The following is a 21,662-nucleotide window of genomic DNA, read 5'->3' on the forward strand; positions in this document are numbered from 1 at the left end:
CCCACAGTGACTCTCCGTGGATGCCCGGAGCTACTACAGAAGAGGCTCTGCCTGGTTTCGAAGGAGGAGGGACATCGAGAGAAGTTCCAGCCTGCGAGGACACGGAGGGACTGTGCTGGAGACGCCCCTGCTGCTCCTCCCCACACCCCCAGCACCCCCAGCCAGCCGGGGATGCAGGAGCCATCCTGACACCAGCCGCTCCGCAAAGGCGCTTTTTTTCCTGTCATTTCTGGGGCTTTTCTGACGGCAAGTTTTGATGACCTCGTTTTCCAGGTAGGCAGAGTTTTCCTCTCCTTGTACGGCGGTTGTGTAGCTGTTTTACTGAGGGTTCTCCCGCTAGGAATGAAAGAGCCGGGCTCCCAAATCCCAGCCTGTGCCCCTGCGGGCGGCACAGCCGCTGCTCACAGGCTTGCCAGCAAGCTGCTCATTTTGGGCACGTCATGTTTAGATGGTGCTTGCTATAAGTGAACACACATTTTTCTGTTGCTTTCAGCTTTTGAGTAGCTTGGGTGTTTTTCTAAGAGTCTATGGGATTTTTGGTGTTTTATTTTCCCCAGGTTGAGGATATTGTGAGCTACACGCTACCTTTGGCCAGGGCCGGAGATCTAGAAAATCCCTTGGCAGTGTTTGGGGGGATACACCTGTAGAACCAAATTATTCCCTGAGACAGCCGAGTTCACCCGCTACAAGGGAGGGAAGGGACTGCAGCAGCACGGTGGTGCTGCTGTGATCTGCTGCTACATGAAACCTCTTTGATTTTCTGAAATTCAGAAGATACAGTTTAGGCTGGCTAACATGGGATTTGTGTCTCCCAGTTATGCTGAGTTTCATCAGCACAAGCTCCTCTGTTTTGTTGGGGAGGTAACAGCATGTTGCGCTTGCCCCCTTGGGCTAACTAGTTTTTTGGTGGCAGGGGGTCTGCAGGATGCTGGAAATGGGGGTTTCTGGCAGGCAGAGCTGAAGTTCCAGGCGGCTGCAGCATCCCCTGCCCTGGGTGGCAGGAGCAGTCCTGTGGCCTGGTGGCGGGTGGAAAGCTGGAGAAGAGCTGGGATCCCTGTAGCCCCAGGGAAACCTTCCCCCTGGGTGGTGAGTCCCCAGGGACCAAAATGACAGGGCACATCTGGGCAGTGACTACAACAAATACCGAAATTCCCTACACATGGGAATGTGCAAACCCTGGGTATGCAAACAAGAAAGAGGAGGTGCATTTATAGGAGCTTTCATTCCAAATGGGACACCTTTTTTCCCTTCTGGCTTTATTTTCTTTAGCAAACATTTGAGTGGAGTAAAGTACTGCCTGCACTAGTGGATGGCACCACAGGTACTGCCCATTGGGCATGGCCATGGAAAAAGTTGGGACTGGTTCCATGTCAGACCAGTAATGCAGTTTCAAACTTTGTTCTGCATAAGGCATAGCTAGCATAATTCTCCTTTCTTAAGAGTAACACAATTTTTGTGGCTTTAAATGAGCTTGCGGGCAGAGTTAGCTTAGAGAGCAGAGCACCTGAGTTTTTGTGACTTTGGGAACAATTTGCTCAGCTGCAATAGGTGTTGTGATATTGAAGGAGAAATATACAGTGCACCAGGAGGAACTTAGGAAATATCAATGTGTGTGACAAAACAGCCATGCCTCTGCCTGACCAGGCACATGAGATGACCTTTCTAGTGCATTACAAACTAAACCAACTGTAATTTGCACATTTGAAATAGTCATTGCAAGTCATTTGTTTGCCATAATATGTTTAATTCAGTAGCTCAGGGTGGGAAGAGGTACCCACAAGCAGGGAACGCGGGTTATTCTGCAAGACCACCATTTTTGCAGGGCTCTCTGTAGATGACACCGTATACTTCTGCGATTATGTGGGTTACAGTCAGGTCACCTGGGGATCTGAGTGTGGCAGCAGCAAAGAAGACCATGCATTTTTCTGCTGAGCACCTGAGGCATTAAGCAGGAGCATAGACCCTAACGCAGGGAGGATGGTGCGGGGCAGTGCCCTCAAAATCTGTTCAGAGGACCCAAAAACCACTGCTCAGGATTCCCTGTTGTTGTGTTGTTCGTGTGCATCTCATAGGGAAAGATGAATCACTCAGCAATACCGAGTGAAGGATATTTCAAGAGGAATCCTTGTAAGGCCTCATGCCTACAATATCATGGTCCTGCTCTTGCAGACAGAGAAAGGTCAAGAACAAACAGGATGGGCAGACACAATTATTCAAATGTAATGAGTCAGCTCCCAATTTTCTCTTTCCATTAGTTTACTGGACTGTCAGTGTTCACAAATTGTCTTCAACATCCAGAAAACACATTAGTCTGAAAAACACCCTTTTGCTGGTGAAATCTGAGTTTTCCTTTTTAGTGTTTCACAGCAGGAGGTGGAGCTTTAAGGAAAATATCAAAAGTTACGATATTTGGGATAGAATCACAGTAGCTGGTAGTGCTCCAAAGATGATTAAATAAGGCACTGACACCCACCCCAGCCTTGGAGGCCCATCAGGTGGGGAGAAGGGTCTCTCCGCTATGTGTCCATTCATTGTTAATGACCAGGTGGGATGCTGGTAGAGCAGAAGTGGCTTGAGGCACAGAGATCCCCTCTGAGGGAGACAGAGTGGAATAGCGGAGACTGTGTGCAACAGGACCGCAAAGAAGTGAAGTTCATGTGATGTTTTCAGCTGTCACTTTTCCGCCTTACTTTTCTGCTCGTGTACAGGCAAAGGCCATGGTCCTGTGTTGACCCAGACCAGGGCCCTGAGGTCTGCAGGCAGGGACGGTCTTGTGCCAGAGCTGGCCCTGGTTGTCCACACAGTTTCACTGCTGCTCGCAGCTCTGCCTGGAGAGCAGCTCTTCTGCACGGCGCCTTTCCCACCCACACACACACAGTGGGAGGGAGGGAGGTGGTTAAACTCGGGACTCGGTGATCTGTGAGTCACACACTTGGCCAAAGCCTCCAGTGCTCCCAGCCTCTCCAAAAGCTGATGTCTCCAGCTTCCTCAGCCATCACGAAAGACTGGCCCCAAAATGGTGCTGTCTGAATGCACAAAGCTGTTGTGTCCTACAGTAGAGCAGGATCTCCTGGAGCTCTGCTTTGTGGAGGGCAAGCAAGAGGAGGGAGGCCTGTAATAAGACTAGAGGGAGGAAGTTTGGATCTTAACTAAAATGCCCCTTCAGCATTGAAATAAGTATTTTATCCTTACGATACCTCTTCTGTTCTCTGTGGTGCCGTGAAAATTGAGCCGCACTTAGCTATGCATGGACTTCATGAGGCCACAGTCAGGTCTCTTTGCAAACAGCTGTGCAGCCTCTCTGGGCTGGAGGAGAAAAATGGACCCATGAACTACCTGGTAGGGACATTTGGGTGCTGATCTGGAGCCATGTGAGATGTCAGAGGGCTTTGCTGAGATGAGTGTGTGAACCACCTCAAGCTGGTACTCTGGAATATTTTGGATTTCTGTACCTCTTGTTCCCTTCTCCCAGGAGATCTCCAAAGAGCACAAGGGCTTCTCCTTCCTCTATCTAAAACATCCTGAGCACTGGCTCTGTCGGGCTTGTTAGCATATACAAAAGCCTTAGTAATGATGAAGGCTGTCACTGGTGTAAGGATATTGGCAGCTCTGACAGGAACCAGCCTTTCCAGCATAAGCCAATTTGTAGAACCCTGTGGTGTGCTGCACCTTGCAGTGTAAACTGGAATGGGATGTGTCCCACCAGGGAATAGCTGGTCACCATGTGGAGAGAGGTCTCTAGAGAGATGCTGTGGGAGCTGGGCTGTCTCTATTCTTCGAGTAATGCTATTTCTCTTGCAAATAAGGCATCATCTCAGCTACATTACTATTAATAACTTGCCCTCTGCCTGCACTGTCAATGCAACCAAATGCACTCTCAGTGTCCATTCAAGCCTTAAACTTCTCCAAGAACTACCCTAAAAAGCCATTTAAGGAAGAAACTCTCTTTGTGGACCAGACTCAGGCCTTCTTTTCCTAACAGAGGTCACACATAACCTTTCTTAGTTTATATTGTGTTGAAAACCAGCCAAAAAGTGTCTATACTACCACTTTGTCTGTGTGCCATCAAGGGGCCATGTTGGTTAGTGCGATTGTCCTCTAGACATAAAGACGAGCATCACCTTTTCCTTCATATTCTTTGCCGCTGATAAATGTCACTTTGGGGTTTTTTTCTGTGAATATACTTTCAAAGCCTGCATTCCCCTGAATGCTTATAAATATATATTCCCAAGAACTTTCCAGAATACATCTCTAACTCCTCTGCTGCTTAAGTTATGATAACCCTACACAAAATATACTCCCATGTGCAGCTGGACCTCAGAGGCCCAGTGATGGGTTGAATGCTAAAGACGTGCATTTCTTCAAGTGTTCAGACTGACACAGAAGCTAAAGTACTTCTAAATCATTTGTCGATACTCCAACAAAAGAAATATTTTAATTGCTTAGCTTTCAAGTCAATGTAAAAATCTACACTAGTGACACATCATGGTGTTGAAGGTCAGGTTTTCCATACAGCAGGTTTACAAGGAGCATTGTCTGGCTTTATATCTTCCCAGAACAGCTAGGAGGGTGTATATCATGCTTAACCTGTAACTTGTGTTTTCCCACAGGCATCTAAATATCCAGAGGAACTGCTGAGATGTTCCGGGAAGCCTTTTTTTCCACTCTCCTTTGTGTGGCTCTAGTTCCTCTCCATGCTCAGTTTGATGGGGATCCTGGAGATGTCAGTCCTACCTCCTGTACAGGTATTAACCAGATAACTTGTGTGTCCCTCTCCTTTGTAGGCAGCATTTTCACTGAAAGCAGTGGCCATGCACAGTCATAGAGCCTGCTCACACAGAACCAACAGTGTCCCATGACACCTCTCCTGTCCCTTTGCACCCCTGGGGCAGCGATCCATCTGTAGGGAACACCTTCCTCCACCAAAATTCCCACTTCTGCGTTTGCACTGGAGGGCAGGGAGGTAGAGATGCAAGTGCTGGGGTCTGCCAGTGGTGGCTTCTCCCAGCTGGTGCAGTAATAAATACCCATCGGTCTCCAGAGCCCAGCTCTGTATCTGATGGCAGTGAATAGCCCATTTTGAATTTGACAGTTTCAGGGCTTTTCAGTTGCAGTGTGGAGGAGGTGATTTATGTGTCCAGCCTGACTTTTACAAAAACTAAAAAAAAAAAAAAAAAAAATTCAATATTGACTCAATAGTGAGCAGATCTTAGGCTTTTTGAGTCCTGGACACTGCAGGGTTGTCTGACCTGATCACAGATGTTACTGCCAGAGCTAGGTGGGACTTGTGTGTTTTCCAATATTGCACTTGGGTATGACCTTTTTGAAAATGTATATAAATCAGGGAGCAACCAGCAGCCTGGCAGGCAGGGCATTCATTTAGTGCAAGAAAGGAAAATTCATACCCTTGCTCTCCGTCATTCAAACCTGTCACTTGGTCCTCAGTTTCCTCACCTCCTCCAAAGCAGTTGGATGTCTTTATATTAATAACTCCTGATTAAGTAAGAGCTGCAACATCCTTGCAGGAAGCTGAACCTTGAGCTCATGCTGTGGTTTGCTCTCTTCACAACTCTATGTGCTGTTTTGGTCCAGAAACCCCTCCCAGGTTTCTGGGAGGCAGTAAAGGGGGTGCAGCAGTGCATGAAGTGCTCTGACATTGTCTGAATAATTGTCTCTGTGCAGAAAAGAGGAACTGCCCCATCAATGTGTACTTCATCATTGACACCTCGGAGAGCATTGCTCTGCAGACTGTGCCTATCCAGAGCCTCGTGGATCAAATAAAGCGGTTCATCCCTGTGTTCATTGATAAACTGGAGAGCGAGCTATACCAGAACCAAGTCTACATCACGTGGCAGTTTGGCGGACTTCATTACTCAGATGTGGTGGAAGTTTACAGCCCTTTAACGAGCAGCAAAGACATATACCTCCCTAGGCTGTCTGCCATTAACTACCTTGGCCGGGGCACCTTCACGGACTGTGCTATCTCCAATATGACAGAGCAGATCCAGACCCAGATGGCCACGGGTGTGAACTTTGCGGTGGTCATCACCGATGGCCATGTCACTGGCAGCCCCTGCGGGGGGATGAAGGTGCAGGCTGAAAGAGCACGAGACATGGGGATCAAGCTCTTCGCAGTGGCTCCCAGCGAGAACATCTATGAGCAGGGACTGCGGGAGATCGCCAACCTGCCCCATGAGCTGTACCGCAACAACTACGCCATCACACAGAAGGACACCCTGGAAATCGACGTGAACACCATCGACAAGATAATCCAAGCTATGGTATGGAGTGCTGCCTGAGGTGCAAGGAGCACAATGTGGGGGACAAGAGAAGCAGCACATACATGGATGGGGGGGTGTTTTCTGAGCAGCCCTGTGGTGGGTTTTGGCAGGGCTCTAGAGAGCACATCTAGCAGAGGAAAGGTTCCATTTTGTTTCTGTTCCTTTTCTATGTCCTTTCAGCACTTATGGGCCAAATGAAGTCTTGAGCATCTCTGATTTCTTTGATTAGATTCTTAACCTGGACTCCTTGATTCATGCCTCTCTTCCCTGGCATGTCTGGGCAGGCTGCCACCCTAGTCCTGGCTCTTGCTCAAAGCCAAACCTGTGCCCCAGCCTGACCCTCGTCCAGGGGTGCATGGAAGAGTCTGCAGCACCAAGATGTGCTCATGGTCCTTGAGGCCCCACCTGTGAGACGCTGTTAACTGGGGACTCTGCTGAGGATGTCTTTAAAGCCATGGGACCTTTAGCACCTCCTTTCCCTTTCCATCACACGCACCTCCACGGGTGTGATGCTGTTTTTTTCTTGGGACCAACCACCTTAACTGATTCTGTTCATCATGTTTTCTCCTTTGCAGAAACATGAAGCCTACGGAGAGGTGAGTGAGCAGCACCTTTACGCCATTGCCACATAACACAGGTTTGAATTGCTCCACTTAGAGAAGACCAGCTTGCACCCTGAGGTAGCAGGGCAGATTTTGTAGCAAGATGTGTGGGATGGGGCTATGCCCACCTGTGGATCAGTGCAGAGCCTGGGCATCCATCCCCTTACCCGGTTGTTAAAATGGCATACTGGGCTCTTCACTTTCTGCCTCACCCTCACCTACAATTAATTCAGGTCTATTGAACAGATCCATTTTATCACTTTGGAAGCATGTTTTGTAGGTGCTCCGCAAGCTGCAGCTCCTGCCCTGCTGGTATCACATGAACGGGGTTTGGTATCTGTAGGGAGAAGTGTGCAGAGTGATGCTCCAAAGGGCATGCACATCCCCTGATGGCCCCAGAAGAACAAGCCCACACCATCTTGCCCAACACTTAGCAGTCCTGTTCTTTCAGTTTGGGCCCAGAGCCAAACCATAATGAATGTGCTTGTGGCAAGTTTCTGCTTTTAATTTACGGGCAGCACTTTTCTGCATGTTTGTTGCTGCCTCAACTCTGATCCAGCTGGAGCCATAGCAGTTTTTAGCACTGTGGTGCTGTGGAGAGGTGTGTGGAGAGCCATGGTGCAGAGCTGAGCTTCAGGTGCACATTGGCCCAGCACGTGGAGCAGCCGGCAGTGCTGACACCTCTTGCTTAATCTGTGTTTCAGTGCTACAAGCTGAGCTGCCTGGAGATTGCAGGTCCACCTGGTCTCAAGGGATACCGAGGGCAGAAGGTGAGTCTCCCTAACCTGTGAGAGGAGAATAATACCCGTGCCTGCCACAGACACCGCAGGATGCCCTAGACCCCACCTCAGCTGCAGCAGGTGGGAAAATAACTCCCCAGCATCTGCCATGGCTTTCGGAGGCTGCCGTGCTGGAACACACAGCCAGCACTGGTGTCTCCTCTCATCCATGCTGAGGCTGATGCATTGACAGCAGTGCAGAGAGACATCCGAGCATCAGCCGTGCCACCCACAGCTGGCACCTTCAACACCTGAGCACAACTGGCGTGAGGCAGCAGTTGTCTGTCTGTCTCAAGAGCAGAGCTCTCACGTGTGCAGGGTGTCCTATTCTCCTGCCCCCAGCTCCGTGTGCTCACCTCCCCATACAGCCTTTCCCCAGCTTTCCCAGAGAAAAGCAGGCCCTGTTGCACCAGCATGCTGTACCAAGCTCTGTAGGAGCAGCTTCAGTGAATCTCCTGCTCCTAGAAATTGCCATTTTCTCACAGCACCAAACCTAGACTTATATATTTTTTTTCTCTTTCCTTAGGGTGCAAAGGGGAACATGGGTGAGCCAGGCTCCCCTGGGCTGAAGGGACGACAGGTGAGTTGTGGAAAGTCCCCCAGCGCTGCAGCCAGTGGTGCTGTCCCTGCCTTGGCTGGGGCCGCATCTCTGCCACGCTCCAGCTAACTCTCCGTGTCTTCTTCCCTTAAGGGTGACCCAGGTATCGAAGGTCCAATCGGATACCCTGGTCCCAAGGTAAGAATCCCATAGCCGGTGATGGAGCTCTTGGCATTCATTAATTTTTGGTAAAGCAGGGGGAGTGCCGCTTTCCCCTCTCACCTGCCTGTTTCCCACTGGAGACCACCAGCGCTTCCCCCCCGCTCCACTTCTGCTGATCCCCAGGCACTAACACAGGCTTTTTCTTCTTTGCTTTTTGTCTAGGGTGTCCCAGGACTGAAAGGAGAGAAGGTGAGAAAGAAGAGACCACATGGCAGGTCTGGGTACTTGGAGGGTCAGAAGGACACCTTTCTGTTACAAAAAACGAGAGTTTAGCGGTAATGGGGAGAATAACTACCCTATTTAATATGTAATTGGGAACTTGTGGAGGGATCTCCAGAAGCATCCCAAAGCTTGTCTCATTCAGGCATTGTTCACAGTCTTGCGAAGTGGTGATGTTTTCACTATATAAATGGGTGGGATGTAGGCAGAGATGCTGATTCTTGTCCTCTTCTTCCTCCAGGGCGAGATTGGATCCGATGGACGGAGGGTAAGAAAGGACATTTTCTATCTTGCATGGTGTTCCAGCTACCAAAATGTGTGTTGACAGATCGCTGATCCCTCTCTTTTTTTTCCCCTTGATTCCAGGGTGCCCCTGGCTTGGAAGGCAGGAACGGCACCGATGGACAGAAGGTAACAGCACTGGGAGCACTCCATAACGTTGCTCCTGTTCTTTCACTTCTTTATCCCACCTTGTCCCCACAGGTTGTTCTGTTTATCTCATCCTACACTCCAGCTTTTTGTTCTGACTGACGTTTCTGTGAACTTATTTGCTCATTATTCTGCATGTCCTGTAGAAACACGTGAGCTAGCTGGAGATGAGTTAATTCAAGTCACAGAAGAGCTATCCCTTCGTCAGCAAGCTCTCCTTAGGAATGAGATTTATAACCTGGGCTGTGCTCCTGCTGCAGGAGGTGATGTGGCCATATCAGATCACCTGAGTGTAGATATCTTATCTTGAGTGTTAGTGACCCCTACAGGACATGTACACAGAGTTTTGCAGAAATTAGGTTTTCAAGGCAGTTCGTCACAGAGTCTGAAATTTCATCTCTAAGCCTCTGCTTGTTCTTAATACTAAAGCCCCAAATCCAGGTTCAAGTACCTTGTAACGAAGTCCCTGAAATCCTCTGTTCCCTGTGTGGTGAGCATAGAGGGCCATGACCTCCCTCAGATCTGCGTGCCCTGCAGAGGTACCGCAGCGGGATAGCCTAGTTTGAGATTATTTCAGCTGGATTTGTCCACTGGCCAGCACACACTGGTTTTGCTCTGCGCCTTCTCGTGTACCCAGCCAAGTACATCTGTGAGATAATACCAGTTCTTCTTCCCACCCCTCAAACGCCTGCTGAAGCTCTAAAACACAGAAGTCCTTCAGTCCCCCCCACTTTCTAGCTGGGATGAGCTGTCTAAGTACTGTCAGAAAAGCCATTTTGGGGTGCAGAGCAAGGCAGACACTGCTTTCACAGCAACTGTCAGGCAGCTGTGGGTCCTGTGAACCTGACTGCTTTGATGTGCGAGGCACAACGAAGGACCCGCACAACCATGAACATGAGTGACCTCCAAATCCAGTCTCAAGGGACATGTCCATCACTCAGGGCATGTGTGAGGCATGAGCATTCTTGAATTCCCACCAACACCCATGTTGCTACTCAGGGCTTTTAGACTATTTTCTCCTCCTCCATTTGTCTCTGCACACCACACTCCTGTTTAAGAATATACTTGCTATTTATTCTCTAGCTGATGACAGGTACGTTCAGCAGATGATTTTAAAAATTAAAAACTATTAACAAGAAAAGCTATATTTTCTCTTTGGACACCTGCAGCTTCTCTTTTTCTTTTTTTTTTTTTTTTCTTTTGAATGCAATCTCCAGGGCAAGCTGGGGAGAATTGGACCACCAGGCTGCAAGGGAGACCCTGGTGACAAGGTAGGAACACTTTTTCATTCAGCACATCAGTTGTGTAGCTACCGAATGAGTTGCACGTGTAGAAAAATGGTCAATGAGAGGTTACTGGCCCATTTCCTGACCAATTGCATGACCTGACCACAGGCCTGGGATTCCTGGAATGGGGACCACAGCTTGATTTTTTTTGTGCCTCCTTTCCATGGGCAAATAGGCTGGGATTCCCCAGCATCCCTCCCCTCCACACAGAGAGGAGGAGCTGCTCCTTTCATCAACACTAGCAACAAGCAAAAACTATTTTTGTCTCTAGAGCAACTTTCTAGGCCAGCTGATATATTCTACAGGGAAAGCACATATTGTTGCCACTGCAAAATGTGTTCTTTGTCCTTTCCCTCCATAGGGCCCTGATGGCTACCCAGGAGATGCAGGAGACCAAGGTGAAAGAGGAGATGAAGGCATAAAGGTACAAGCACTCTGAACAGCAAGCAGAGTGAGGGCAGAGGCAACCATTGCCTGTATTTGCTCTTAAATACTTCACTGCTTGTGGACCCGATAAACCCTCTTTGCCTGGGCTCTGAGTCCCATCAGCAGACACAGGAGCTGAGGGATGATCCTGTCTGGCCCTGTTCCTTGGGCTCCTTGTGGTGCCCACCAGCAGTGCACAGCAACATGCTAATGATACAGGCAATAACCATTGCTCTCTGGCTATTTCAGGGCGATCCTGGCCGACCTGGTCGCAGCGGACCCCCGGGACCTCCAGGAGAAAAAGGAAGCCCGGTAGGCTCATGCAGTGTTCGGATGTCTCAAGTGTCTTACTAGGGTCTGTTCCACATGGTGTGGAGCCAGAGTCATATCAACTGCTGGTCACAGCACAGCTGCAGCACAGTGATTGCTTGCCAGGGCATGCTGGTTGGTGCATCCTGGTTGATTCTGCAAATTGGTCCACTTGCATGGAGAAAGCACAATCTCCTGGGTGGCCAAGTGAGGTCTCCCACCACGCATGTCCCCACCAGTACAGTGGGAAACGTCATGTGGGCAACAGGAGAGGCGCCAGTGCAACATCTCTGCAGCTGTCCACAGCAAAACGAGAATGGGTTTCGAGCATTTGTCCAGAGCAGAGAACAGCAGGCAAAACAGACTTAGGAGGATTTACCTTTCTAGGCAATCCATTGCACTTTCACTGTCTTCCCATCTTCTTCCTGAGTAGAAAGGCCCTGTTTGTCCACAGTCTCAAGACTTGCTTAGTGTTTGTGGCAGTGCCAGCACTTGCAGGCTGTTTCTTTTGTTGTTGTTGTTTGGGTGGTTTTTTTTGTTGTTTTGGTTTTTGTTTTGTTTTGTGGATTTTTATTTGTTTATGGGTTTTTGTTTGCTTGTTTTGTGGGTTTTTTGTTTGTTTCGTTGTTTTTTTCCATGTAAGTAGACTTCAACAATTAATTGCTCAGGGATCTAACACTGGCTTTGCTCACTGCACTTGACCTTATAGCCAAAGGGGTTGCTATGCTGATGGCCAGTTACTTCAGAGATAGTGGAGAAGGCTGAAATAGCCCTCTGGCTTTAGTTAGGGCTGAATAGATGCTGCAAGGAAGAGCTGACAAGCCTTTTCACTGGTTGGTGGAGGAAAAGTGACACAGCATTACACTGCTCCAAGGCTGGAGCCTGTGCACATAGCTTTGACATATAGGTATGGTGGGTGTGTGGAAACATAAGTTGTGTGCTCATACAGACCTCTGTTCAAGGGTGAAGGGCTTGACATGGGACAAGAGGTGTGTGTATGTGTACCTTGACCTCTCTTCCAACAAATTGCACTTCTTTTTCTTTTCCAAGGGTCTTCCAGGCAATCCTGGATCTCAAGGACCTGCTGGAAGCAAGGGAAGAAAAGGTGAAACAGGACCTCCTGGACCCAAAGGAGAACCTGTAAGTGTCTGAATAGGTCCCTGGACAGTGGGCACACCACAGGAGCCTGATGCAATCTCATGGACAAGCACTGAGAATCTCCCTTATTTTAGCCTGTCTGCCCTGCCTTCGGCATCCCAAAAGATGTGCAGATGTTGATCTCTTCATCTCCCCCATATTCACAGAGCAGTGTTTCCATCATCCTAAGCCTGATGTTAGCCATTTCTCCTGAGAGAAGCATCCTGTATTCCCACATAACCACAAATGCCTCTGTGGATGCCAGGGACCCTTTGGTTGTACTCTAGCAAGTTCTCCACAATGCTGACTCTTGCAGGAGCTCACAGAGTGGAGATCCAGTGGCCATTACGGTAGAGCTCTCTGAAAAGGGCAGCATCATGACATCGGTTGTGCCACACAGATCCAAGTTAATGTGGTAGGGCACTGCAAAATTTGGGGAGTGGGTTGGAGGTGATGTTCCCTAGTAGGATACTGCAGCACAGTTCTATCAGCACCAAGAGGCTGGAGCCCAGCTGTCTTGTGTCCTTGTGTGAGATCTAGTGGGGGGAGCAAGGCCAGATGAGCCTGAAGTACAGCAGAGTCTTTAACCCTGAGGGAATGAACCACGAGTGTTAGTGGTCACTGCAGTGACCACCCTCCTGGAAGAATAGTCTAGCTGTGGTTTCCCAAAAGGCAAAAGCAAGATCCCCCAAGCAGTGCCAGCATGGGCATCCCTGCTGCCAGGCACATGCTTGTTAAAGGGGCAAGAAGACATCTCTTAGGCCAGGAGGGAGAAGGCAGGGCAACCAGCTGTCACTGTTCAGGTATCATCCATCTTTGCATCCTGTTTATGTGACTTTCTGTGTCTGCCAAGGGTCGACGTGGAGATCCAGGGACGAAAGGCAGCAAAGGCACTCCTGGAGCTAAGGGAGAAATGGTGAGTAAAGCAACTGCCTAGACCAGTGCAAATGAGCCTAAGATGCACAGGACTGGTGTGTGTGATGTGTTACTGCACAGCCATGAAGTGTCTAACACCAGAACTGGGCATTGTGGATCCCAGTGGGCTCTGCATGGGCTCTGGTCCCACTGTGCCCACTGCTTGCTGTGGTGGTAGCAGGCACAGCTTCCTCTTCCAGGGCTTGATCCAGAGAGGGGTGAATGGCAGCAAAGCTCAAGGCTAAGAGACATGTTCAGAGGACGTGCTGCCCTGGCACTGTTTCAAGACAAGAAACACCAGACCTGAGAACATCAGCATGCCTCCTCACTCCAAGGAGCACTGCCATGCACACTGACAGCACTGGAGATATCTCTGACGAGGAATATCTTTACTCTCCTCACAGGGAGATCCTGGTCCAGAGGGTCCTCGTGGCCTGCCCGGTGAGGTTGGAAGCAAAGGAGCAAGGGTAAGCACAAAGCAGGGGTTGGTGACAACCAGGAGGGACGGAAAGCACTGCCACCATCTGGAGCAGCGCACCCAGCTTTCCTCTTCATTCACACCTGCCTGCACCTGCCTCTGGATGTTCTTGCTTTGCTTTGCAGGGAGACCAAGGGCTGCCAGGACCCCGAGGCCCTTCAGGTGCTGTTGGAGAGCCAGGCAACACAGTAAGTCATCCTGAGGCATCTGTGTGACCTTGTTCTCCCTCTGCAGTGAAAGCTTGCCCTACTGATGTAAGCTGGCTGCACTGTCCTTCTCGAGGGGGGCCTGCCTGACCTTTTCTCAGGGAGGCTAAAAAAATTAGCCCAATGGCCCCTGACTAACCCTTCCCAGGGCAAAGAGAAATTGCAGGACCCAAGAGTCCCTGCTTCTCCATCACTCCCAGACCCAGGTGTTGCCGTGACAATGTGGAAGGGACCATATCAGAGCAGGTCATGGGGTGCAGAAAGATGGGGCTCCCCAAGTGCCCATTTATCCCAAGTCTGTGGTTAGTTCAGCATCCCATCGTGTCAGTAATGCTGTGACATCTATGTGGCTCCATGGGGTGCAGGAAACCAAGTGCTGAAGCAGTCACTGTCACAGTAACCTCATCGGGAGGGGAGATGGTCTTGCACCATTGTCTCAAGAGCTGGTTTCTCCAGCACAGTCCTCTGCATGGCCAGAGAGCCCCAGGGAACATCCTCACACGCTCCCTCTGCTCTTTCCAACACTGTCCTGCAGGGATCACGTGGAGACCCTGGTGACTTGGGCCCAAGAGGTGATGCTGGACCACCAGGACCAAAGGTAAAGTCCCTGAATGCAGCCTGCATTTGCAAGGGTACTTTTGTGTGCTCTTTCTTGTCTTTTTTTTTTTTTCCCTAAAAAAAAAAAAAGGCAGTTTCCACTGCAAAACTTGAGTGCCTCAGAAACTGAATGGCTCAAGCCTGAGCCTTCCTATAGGGCAGAGATGCAAGTCTTGCTCTGGCCAAGGCAGCTGTGATTACACCCCTTACCCTGCACAGATTCAGGGGCGTCCCTGGCATGACACATCCCCAAGACTCAGCCACTCCTGATGTTTCAGGGCCAGCTGCAGAAGTCTAGCCCCTGATGGTGTCTCACCCCAAGAGGGGATGAAGATGGCTCTGACTGTTGCTGTCATCACCAGGTCAGAAAGGCTGGGTTTGGTTTCTAATGGGTCATTTTTTTTTCTAACAAAGGGTGACAGAGGCAGACCTGGCTTTAGCTACCCTGGACCCAGAGGACCACAGGTACGTATGCCTTGTCCAGTGCAGACGTACATGCTGCGAGGAAATCTGTTTCGGTGGAGGTTGCTGTTGGAGCTGAGCAGCCTGGGAGAAGAGGGAAGGAGGAAGAAAAATTTTAAGGGTCAAATTACAAGCAATGGGGGAAAAAAAGTAAGGGAATGTAGATTAAAAAGCCCCCTGTGAAGCTGCATGAGTTTGCTAAAAGCACAATTTTATGATGAAATATAAGGATTTGGTCTATAAGCATTAAATTCTGAAAAACAATCTTATTCTCAGAAGTAAGTAGAGTAGGAGGAAGGTGAAAGACTATATAGAATTCAACCAAAGTTTTAATCACACATGTATCATAGACAAATCTCAAAATCTGTTGACATAGCCTTCTTGCAGAGTACACATTGTGCTGTGCAATACTTTTCTCCTTCCTCAGCTTGATCCTTCAAGCTGAAGAAAGGCTCTTCAAATCACATTTAAGACATGAAGCCATGAATAAGGAAAAGACAGAAGAGTTTAAAAGAGATCAAGACTCACATATAAGAATAACTAATACATTTGAAATCGTAATCTCAGTCATTTACTGCATTAACTGAGCTCTAACTTTCTTTCAAAAGCATTAAGCCCCCAAAGGCAGGGAGTTGGGTGGCTGAACACCAGAACTGAACTTGTCCACAGCTCCATCAGCCTCATGGCAGCGGTGCTGGGGACCCCAGCCTCAGTGGGGCTGAAGATACATTTGCTGTTCAGCTTCGTGCTCCTCACTGCAAACTTCAGATATGTGTGTGCCTGGTGGGGGCTGGTACCGGCTGGGTGCTGACCTCTCCCTCCTCTCCCTTTGCAGGGTGACAAGGGTGAGAAGGGACAGCCGGGACCCAAGGTGAGTGTGTTTGTTTCCATCAACTGTTTTTTGTACTGACTGAAATGCTGAGCAGTTGCGTGGCCAAGGAGCCTGTCCTGCCGGCAACTGTCCTGGCTGTTCCCGCAGCAACGGAGCCTGGGTGGATCTCCTGAGCCCATCTCCTCTTGAAACCATCTGAAATAAGCTTTGCAAAACTTCTTTATTCTTAGTTAATGCCTATGTAAACACTGTTTATTTGCTCTGCACTGAGCTGCTGTTTTGGAGGGTGCTCTCCAGGCCAGGCAGGCGCCTGTTTTTGATGGCCTCATAGCAGTAAGTGCCTTTGCCTGAGCACATCCAGATGTGTTCCATGCTGCATCTCTTTCTCCTTCCTTTGATCAGGGAGGAAGAGGTGAGCTTGGACCAAAAGGCGCGCAAGGAACCAAAGGAGAGAAGGGGGAACCGGTAAGCAGATTTCCCGTACTGCCTGCAGGGTCAGTGTCCCCCTCCCACAACTCTGTCAGCTGTGCTGGGTATAGCACTGCTCACTCTCCTGCCTGCCCCATGTCCCCAAGCTCAGCTGTGGCAGGCTGGTGACTGTCCATCATAAAGCTGTGCCTGATGGGGGAGTCAGGAGGAGCCCTCAACAGCAGCGGCTGCATCGCTGAGAAATATTTGACCCTTCTTTGCTTCCTCCCCAGGGTGATCCTGGCCCAGGAGGTGAGCCTGGACCTCGCGGTCCAACTGGTGAACCAGGCCCTGAGGTACAGTACCGTGTCTTTGTGCCTGAGAGCTGCTGCAGCTTCCCCTGCTCCTCCTCACTTCTCCTTGATGCTCTGAAGCCCAGAGGACCCCAGTAGGTCTCCCTGCAGCAGGGCTTGCTTGAGGGGACACCAGCTACCAGACGAGTCTGCTGGCTCCCAGCGAGGCTTTCCTACCCTTCTCATGGCAGATTCCTGCAAAAAGCCACGTTTTTGGTGGCTCTGACATTCTCATTCCTAAAAAGAGAACTCATGGGAAAACTGTGCCTGAAATCCCTGTGCTTTTCTTTACAGGGGACCCCTGGCCCACCAGGAGACCCTGGCCTGACTGTAAGTAGCTCTGCTTTGCAACCGTGTCCTCCTGGGGCTATCGTGGCTTTGCCATGCACAGCCTGAGAACAAAACAGGGCATCAGGTCCTGTCACTGCCCCACAGATGTGGCCTGTAGCTTCCCATGGGAGCCAAGGAAAGAGGGGAGGGGGCTGCTGAGGGGATGGATGCTGTATATGAGGAGGGAGGCACTCACCCTGCACCCCTTATTTGACAGGACTGTGACGTGATGACCTACGTGCGAGAGACGTGCGGATGCTGTGGTGAGCAGACCAATGTCTTTCCCCAGGGAAGGGAACGACCACTCGAGCGATGAGAAAAGGGAGTCATCAGAGGCTGCCTCCTTCTTCAGGAGCTCCCTCAAGGGAGCTCTGCCCCATGAGCTGCCCTTTGCACCGAGCCACCATCATGGTGGGCTCCTTGCTGCTCTGCACAGCACTGCACCCTGCAGAGGAGACACCACGGGAAGTCCTTCCCTGGTCATCCCAGTCCCAGCCCACCACTGAGTGTGGTGGTGAGACAAGGGCAGCCTGTCTCACCTCCCAAAATTTAACTCTCCCATCACAGAAGCAGTGAGCTGTAGTAGAGAGTTGCATGGTCCAGATGATAGGTCAGTGTGCATTACACAGCAAGATTAAAAAGATTTCTTCCCATATACCTTGACAGAAGAATGCATGTAAAATCCTCTGTATGCTGCTGGCTGTAGGCAGCACCACGAGCCCTGTGGATGCTTGGTGTGATGCTAACTGACTTCTTCTGTCCTGATGGCTCTCGTTCCCACCATCACTGACCTTTGTGTTTTCCTCCTTCCGTCCCTCTCCCCAGACTGTGAGAAGCGCTGTGGTGCCCTGGACATCATGTTCGTCATAGACAGCTCGGAGAGTATTGGCTACACCAACTTCACCCTGGAGAAAAATTTTGTTGTCAACGTGGTCAGCCGGCTGGGCTCCATTGCCAAAGATCCCAAGTCACAGACAGGTCTGGATTGTGTGAGAACTGAGCAGGGCATGGGGAAAAGAAAAGGTTCTTGGATCTTTCCAGCTGCCATGCTTTGTCTGTAGCTGTTCTGGTCTGCAATCCATCTGTCCAACATTTTTGCAGGAGTTTCTGCTTTTCCCCCTTCCACCCTTTGTAGGCCAATCAGACAGGTCTTTGCAGATACAAGAGTTTGCTGACTTTCTCTGCTTTCCACTGAGCATGCAAAGCCAAGTAACGTGACACTTCATTGGCAGGTGCCCGTGTTGGGGTGGTGCAGTACAGTCATGAGGGGACATTTGAAGCCATCAAGCTTGATGATGAGCGCATTGATTCGCTGTCAAGCTTCAAGGAAGCAGTGAAGCGCCTGGAGTGGATCGCTGGAGGCACCTGGACGCCATCTGCCCTTCAGTTTGCCTACAACAAGCTCATCAAGGAAAGCAGGCGAGAGAAAGCCCAAGTGTTTGCTGTGGTAATCACAGATGGGCGCTACGACCCCCGGGATGACGACAAGAACCTAGGGGCTCTGTGCGGTAGAGACGTGGTCGTCAACACCATTGGCATTGGAGACATGTTTGATCAGCCAGAACAGAGTGAGACCCTGGTCTCCATTGCCTGCAATGAACCCCAGCGAGTCCAGAAGATGAGGCTCTTCTCAGACCTGGTGGCAGAGGAATTCATTGACAAGATGGAGGACGTGCTCTGCCCAGGTCTGTACCTGTCCTCACACAGTTCTTACTGGAACTGGAGTTTTCACCCCCAGGGTTTGGGGTGGAGGGCACATATGGTGTGTTGCAACCATTGCAGAGACGTGTCCCACCAGGTTGGCCCATAGCTCATAAGTTGAGTCATTCAAGGTGGACGCTGTACTTTCTGTAGCCCTGGATGAACAGTCCTTCCTCAGACACGTGCTGGCCTTTTGGGGCAGTCCTTTGGAGTCCTTTTCCCCTTGTGAAGAGTCCTTACCCTGCCACCCCGAGTGTGCAAGCTGTGGAGGGGGCCGGCAGCACATCACTCAGTTTTCCTTGTTTCTTTTCCTTCTAGATCCACAGATCGTCTGCCCTGAGCTGCCCTGTCAGACAGGTAAACATCATAAGTAGCTTCATGCCTTCTGCACCAAGTGGTAGGTCCAGGGGAGGGTGCACAAGACTCGGGATTGGGAGGGGGGTGTGCAAACCTGTTCATTCCCTCTGGATAGCAGGATTTTGGAAAATAGCATTACTTTGCATGAGAAGAGGCTCTGGGTTTTCATCTTCTGCTCTTTTCCTGTCTCTCTAAGCTCTCTGTGCAGGTACATGTGCACCGAGTTTGTGCACCAGCACGGCTCAGCCCTGGTATTTCTCCCTGTCCCAGTTTCTGGGAGCAACCAGATTTTGACCTCCAGACTTGGCAATTCATTTCTTGCTTGCTCCATATCTCTATTGTACACCAAGTCAAAACCTCCTTGCTAAACTCTCCCACCTGCACTGGACAGGATGCTCCTTGGGAGCGACAAGGGCAGAGCAGGTAGTAGGGACTGTTTGGAAAATGACAGAGTAGTGGACCAAAAGCTTTGGCTTCTCTAATGTTGGCTGTATTTAATTAACAATTAACTCAGGGTGTTGGAGTAAAGGAAAAAGGCTGTAAGGATCCTGTGGTATAAAGGAGACTGCTGCTGCTTGCTGCAGGTAGCTTTACTTGATTACATTTTGCTCGTTAAGGGGCAGATCTGCAATGTAAATTCCTAGAGATCCTGTCTGAGTCTCTGTGCCTATTTAAATACAATAGATGCACTATTTGCTGATATACACAAAGCTTACAGGGGACAAAGTTTTGCCAGTTCTTGCAATTTTTTTCTCTACTCTTCCCATGAATGTTTTTGTGAAAGTCCCAAGCTTCAACTCAGCGTTATACAGAATCTCAGATTTCATTTTCAAAGAAGTCACTTCATTTCCATACAAAGCAAAGGAATCTGAAGACAGAAAAACTATAATTATTCTCATATAAAGTTTTTCACTAGTATTTTGTGTATTTGCACCTGCCCATGCATAGAGCACAAAGTCCAACCATGTTGCTGAGCTATCCACACAGTCTCCTCTGCAGTGTCCTCTGAAGAATTTTGTCCTGCCGATCCGTGCAAAAGGAGGTGACTTCACCGTGCCACACTGGTGACTGCTAAGGTGTCTTCAAAGCTTTTGGTCTTTGCAGCCTCTCCATTCTTGAGGAACACTGCAGGAGAAAGACTGACCCAAGCAGTGGCACACTCATGCTCTCCTGGGCTTGAGTCGTCAAAGCCCTCCAAAGCAAGGCGAAGTTGGTGTTCCTTTCCCTGCTGTATACTTGGGTGTTTCTGTCCTGATGCAAGGTGAGAACTGCTGCCTGACAGTCCTGGGGACCAGGACAGAAATGGCTTTAGGAGGCATCTGAGAGGGTCCCCTGGTGGGTGAATCCCTCAAGCCGTGCCATAGGCAGGCCAGGTCAAGTGCAGACCCTACGCTTGCGCTCCAGAGGACATGGGAGGTGTAGTGGCGTGGCTGGATAGGTGCAGACCTCCTGTGAAAGTGCCAGTACACCCATCTCAACATGGGCAAAAGTTGTCCTGGTGCACAAGAATCTGTTCTAGGCATGGTAGATTAAATTTTAAGTGCTACTCAGGGATTCAGGGGCCTTTTGGCAAAGGGCCTTCCACCCAGTGCACTGGATGGTCCATGATGTGTTGCTGTCATCATTTAGAAGGATTTGCAATGACCACGCTTGCCTGGTGGCAACAGAACATGTTGGATGGAATGTAAGATAAGGCATGCGGGAGAGCCTGAGGCTTCTCTGCTCAGTGCTCAGCTTCCTCTGGTTCTCTGAGTACAGCTCAAGGGTTGTGCCGATGCACATGCAAACCCTTTGGATGAAGACGGTGCCCTTCGCCGGGTGTCTGAGCGAGCTTCTGGCACATCCAACACATGTGTCCAGTTGTAGACAGGCCAGACAGGTTCAGGTCAGGGAGGCAGCTACACCCAGCCCTGCTCTTGGCCCCATGGCTGTCAGAGTTGCAGCCCTGACACTTTTAAGGAGCAGATCAATTGCTCATGCCAGGTACCCCAGCTCCAGCTTGGGTATTGTCAGCAGGGCACAGGGAGGGAGAGGTATTACACATACCCCAGATTCCTCTCTGCTGCCATGCAGAGCCAGGCACATCACTGCTTCGGGTACACATCTGCAGCTGAAAGCCTTGGGAAATCCACATTTTCATGGTTTTGGGGCAGAGCCTTCTCTCCTTGTTACTACCCATTGATTACTGGGGTGCTGACTGGATGCTAGAGTGTTAAATGGATTAAATGCTGAGCAAATAGGAACTGACCACTTGCTTCAATAGAAACCGCATGATGCTCTGTGACAGTCTTTCTAACCCACGCAAAAGTCTTTGCTTTGAGCTTTGGGATGTTATTTGAATCGAAGTTCAGCACAGCCAGGTGGAGACAGAGGCTCTCGGAGTCCTGAGTAGCCCGTACACTGCACAGGAGCATTGCACGCTGCAGGGCGGTGACTCTAGCCAAAACACAGCAGGCTGAGTGCCAGGCAAGGAGTTCACATAATGCTGTCCCTTAGATGCTGTACAGCATCATGTGTATGGTTTGCATGTAGCGGAGTTCAAAACTATGTGGTGGCTGAATCCCGTACGCAGGAAAGAAGCTGGACCCCGTGGCCATCTCTTCCTGAGCGCTGCTCTTTCTCCATCGTGTCTTTGCTGGATGAGTGGGAAGGAACTGGGCAGTTAAGGTTTCACATCATTTCCTGAGGTCTCTCAGTTAACGTGCCATTGATTTTGGTGTGGATCCCACGGTTCCTCAGGCATAAACGTGGCAGAAAGTTTTAAAATCTGGCTTTGGTCTTTACTTTTCTGTCCC

The 21,662-nt window shown here is 49.9% G+C and overlaps 1 protein-coding gene across 2 annotated transcripts in view; it reads left to right on the forward strand.

The window, feature by feature from the left end:
- The first annotated feature begins 35 nt into the window (after nucleotides 1–35).
- COL6A2 (collagen type VI alpha 2 chain) overlaps nucleotides 36–21,662 on the forward strand; it is a 28,290-nt gene continuing 6,663 nt past the window's right edge. For both annotated transcript variants that reach the window (XM_005515268.4, XM_005515269.4), the window contains exons 1-27: nucleotides 36–273; nucleotides 4,611–4,745; nucleotides 5,683–6,281; nucleotides 6,857–6,877; nucleotides 7,588–7,653; nucleotides 8,189–8,242; nucleotides 8,354–8,398; nucleotides 8,585–8,611; nucleotides 8,883–8,909; nucleotides 9,008–9,052; nucleotides 10,288–10,341; nucleotides 10,718–10,780; nucleotides 11,032–11,094; nucleotides 12,142–12,231; nucleotides 13,082–13,144; nucleotides 13,548–13,610; nucleotides 13,747–13,809; nucleotides 14,363–14,425; nucleotides 14,839–14,889; nucleotides 15,722–15,757; nucleotides 16,121–16,183; nucleotides 16,420–16,482; nucleotides 16,774–16,809; nucleotides 17,027–17,072; nucleotides 17,635–17,787; nucleotides 18,042–18,494; nucleotides 18,829–18,867. In XM_005515268.4, the coding sequence (XP_005515325.1) occupies nucleotides 4,640–4,745; nucleotides 5,683–6,281; nucleotides 6,857–6,877; nucleotides 7,588–7,653; nucleotides 8,189–8,242; nucleotides 8,354–8,398; nucleotides 8,585–8,611; nucleotides 8,883–8,909; nucleotides 9,008–9,052; nucleotides 10,288–10,341; nucleotides 10,718–10,780; nucleotides 11,032–11,094; nucleotides 12,142–12,231; nucleotides 13,082–13,144; nucleotides 13,548–13,610; nucleotides 13,747–13,809; nucleotides 14,363–14,425; nucleotides 14,839–14,889; nucleotides 15,722–15,757; nucleotides 16,121–16,183; nucleotides 16,420–16,482; nucleotides 16,774–16,809; nucleotides 17,027–17,072; nucleotides 17,635–17,787; nucleotides 18,042–18,494; nucleotides 18,829–18,867 (2,452 nt within the window). In that variant the 5' untranslated portion in view covers nucleotides 36–273; nucleotides 4,611–4,639. The remainder of the gene's footprint in view (nucleotides 274–4,610; nucleotides 4,746–5,682; nucleotides 6,282–6,856; nucleotides 6,878–7,587; nucleotides 7,654–8,188; nucleotides 8,243–8,353; nucleotides 8,399–8,584; nucleotides 8,612–8,882; nucleotides 8,910–9,007; nucleotides 9,053–10,287; nucleotides 10,342–10,717; nucleotides 10,781–11,031; nucleotides 11,095–12,141; nucleotides 12,232–13,081; nucleotides 13,145–13,547; nucleotides 13,611–13,746; nucleotides 13,810–14,362; nucleotides 14,426–14,838; nucleotides 14,890–15,721; nucleotides 15,758–16,120; nucleotides 16,184–16,419; nucleotides 16,483–16,773; nucleotides 16,810–17,026; nucleotides 17,073–17,634; nucleotides 17,788–18,041; nucleotides 18,495–18,828; nucleotides 18,868–21,662) is intronic.

The sequence above is a fragment of the Columba livia genome, chromosome 7 (assembly GCF_036013475.1).
Source record: "Columba livia isolate bColLiv1 breed racing homer chromosome 7, bColLiv1.pat.W.v2, whole genome shotgun sequence".
Classification (NCBI taxonomy): domain Eukaryota; kingdom Metazoa; phylum Chordata; class Aves; order Columbiformes; family Columbidae; genus Columba; species Columba livia.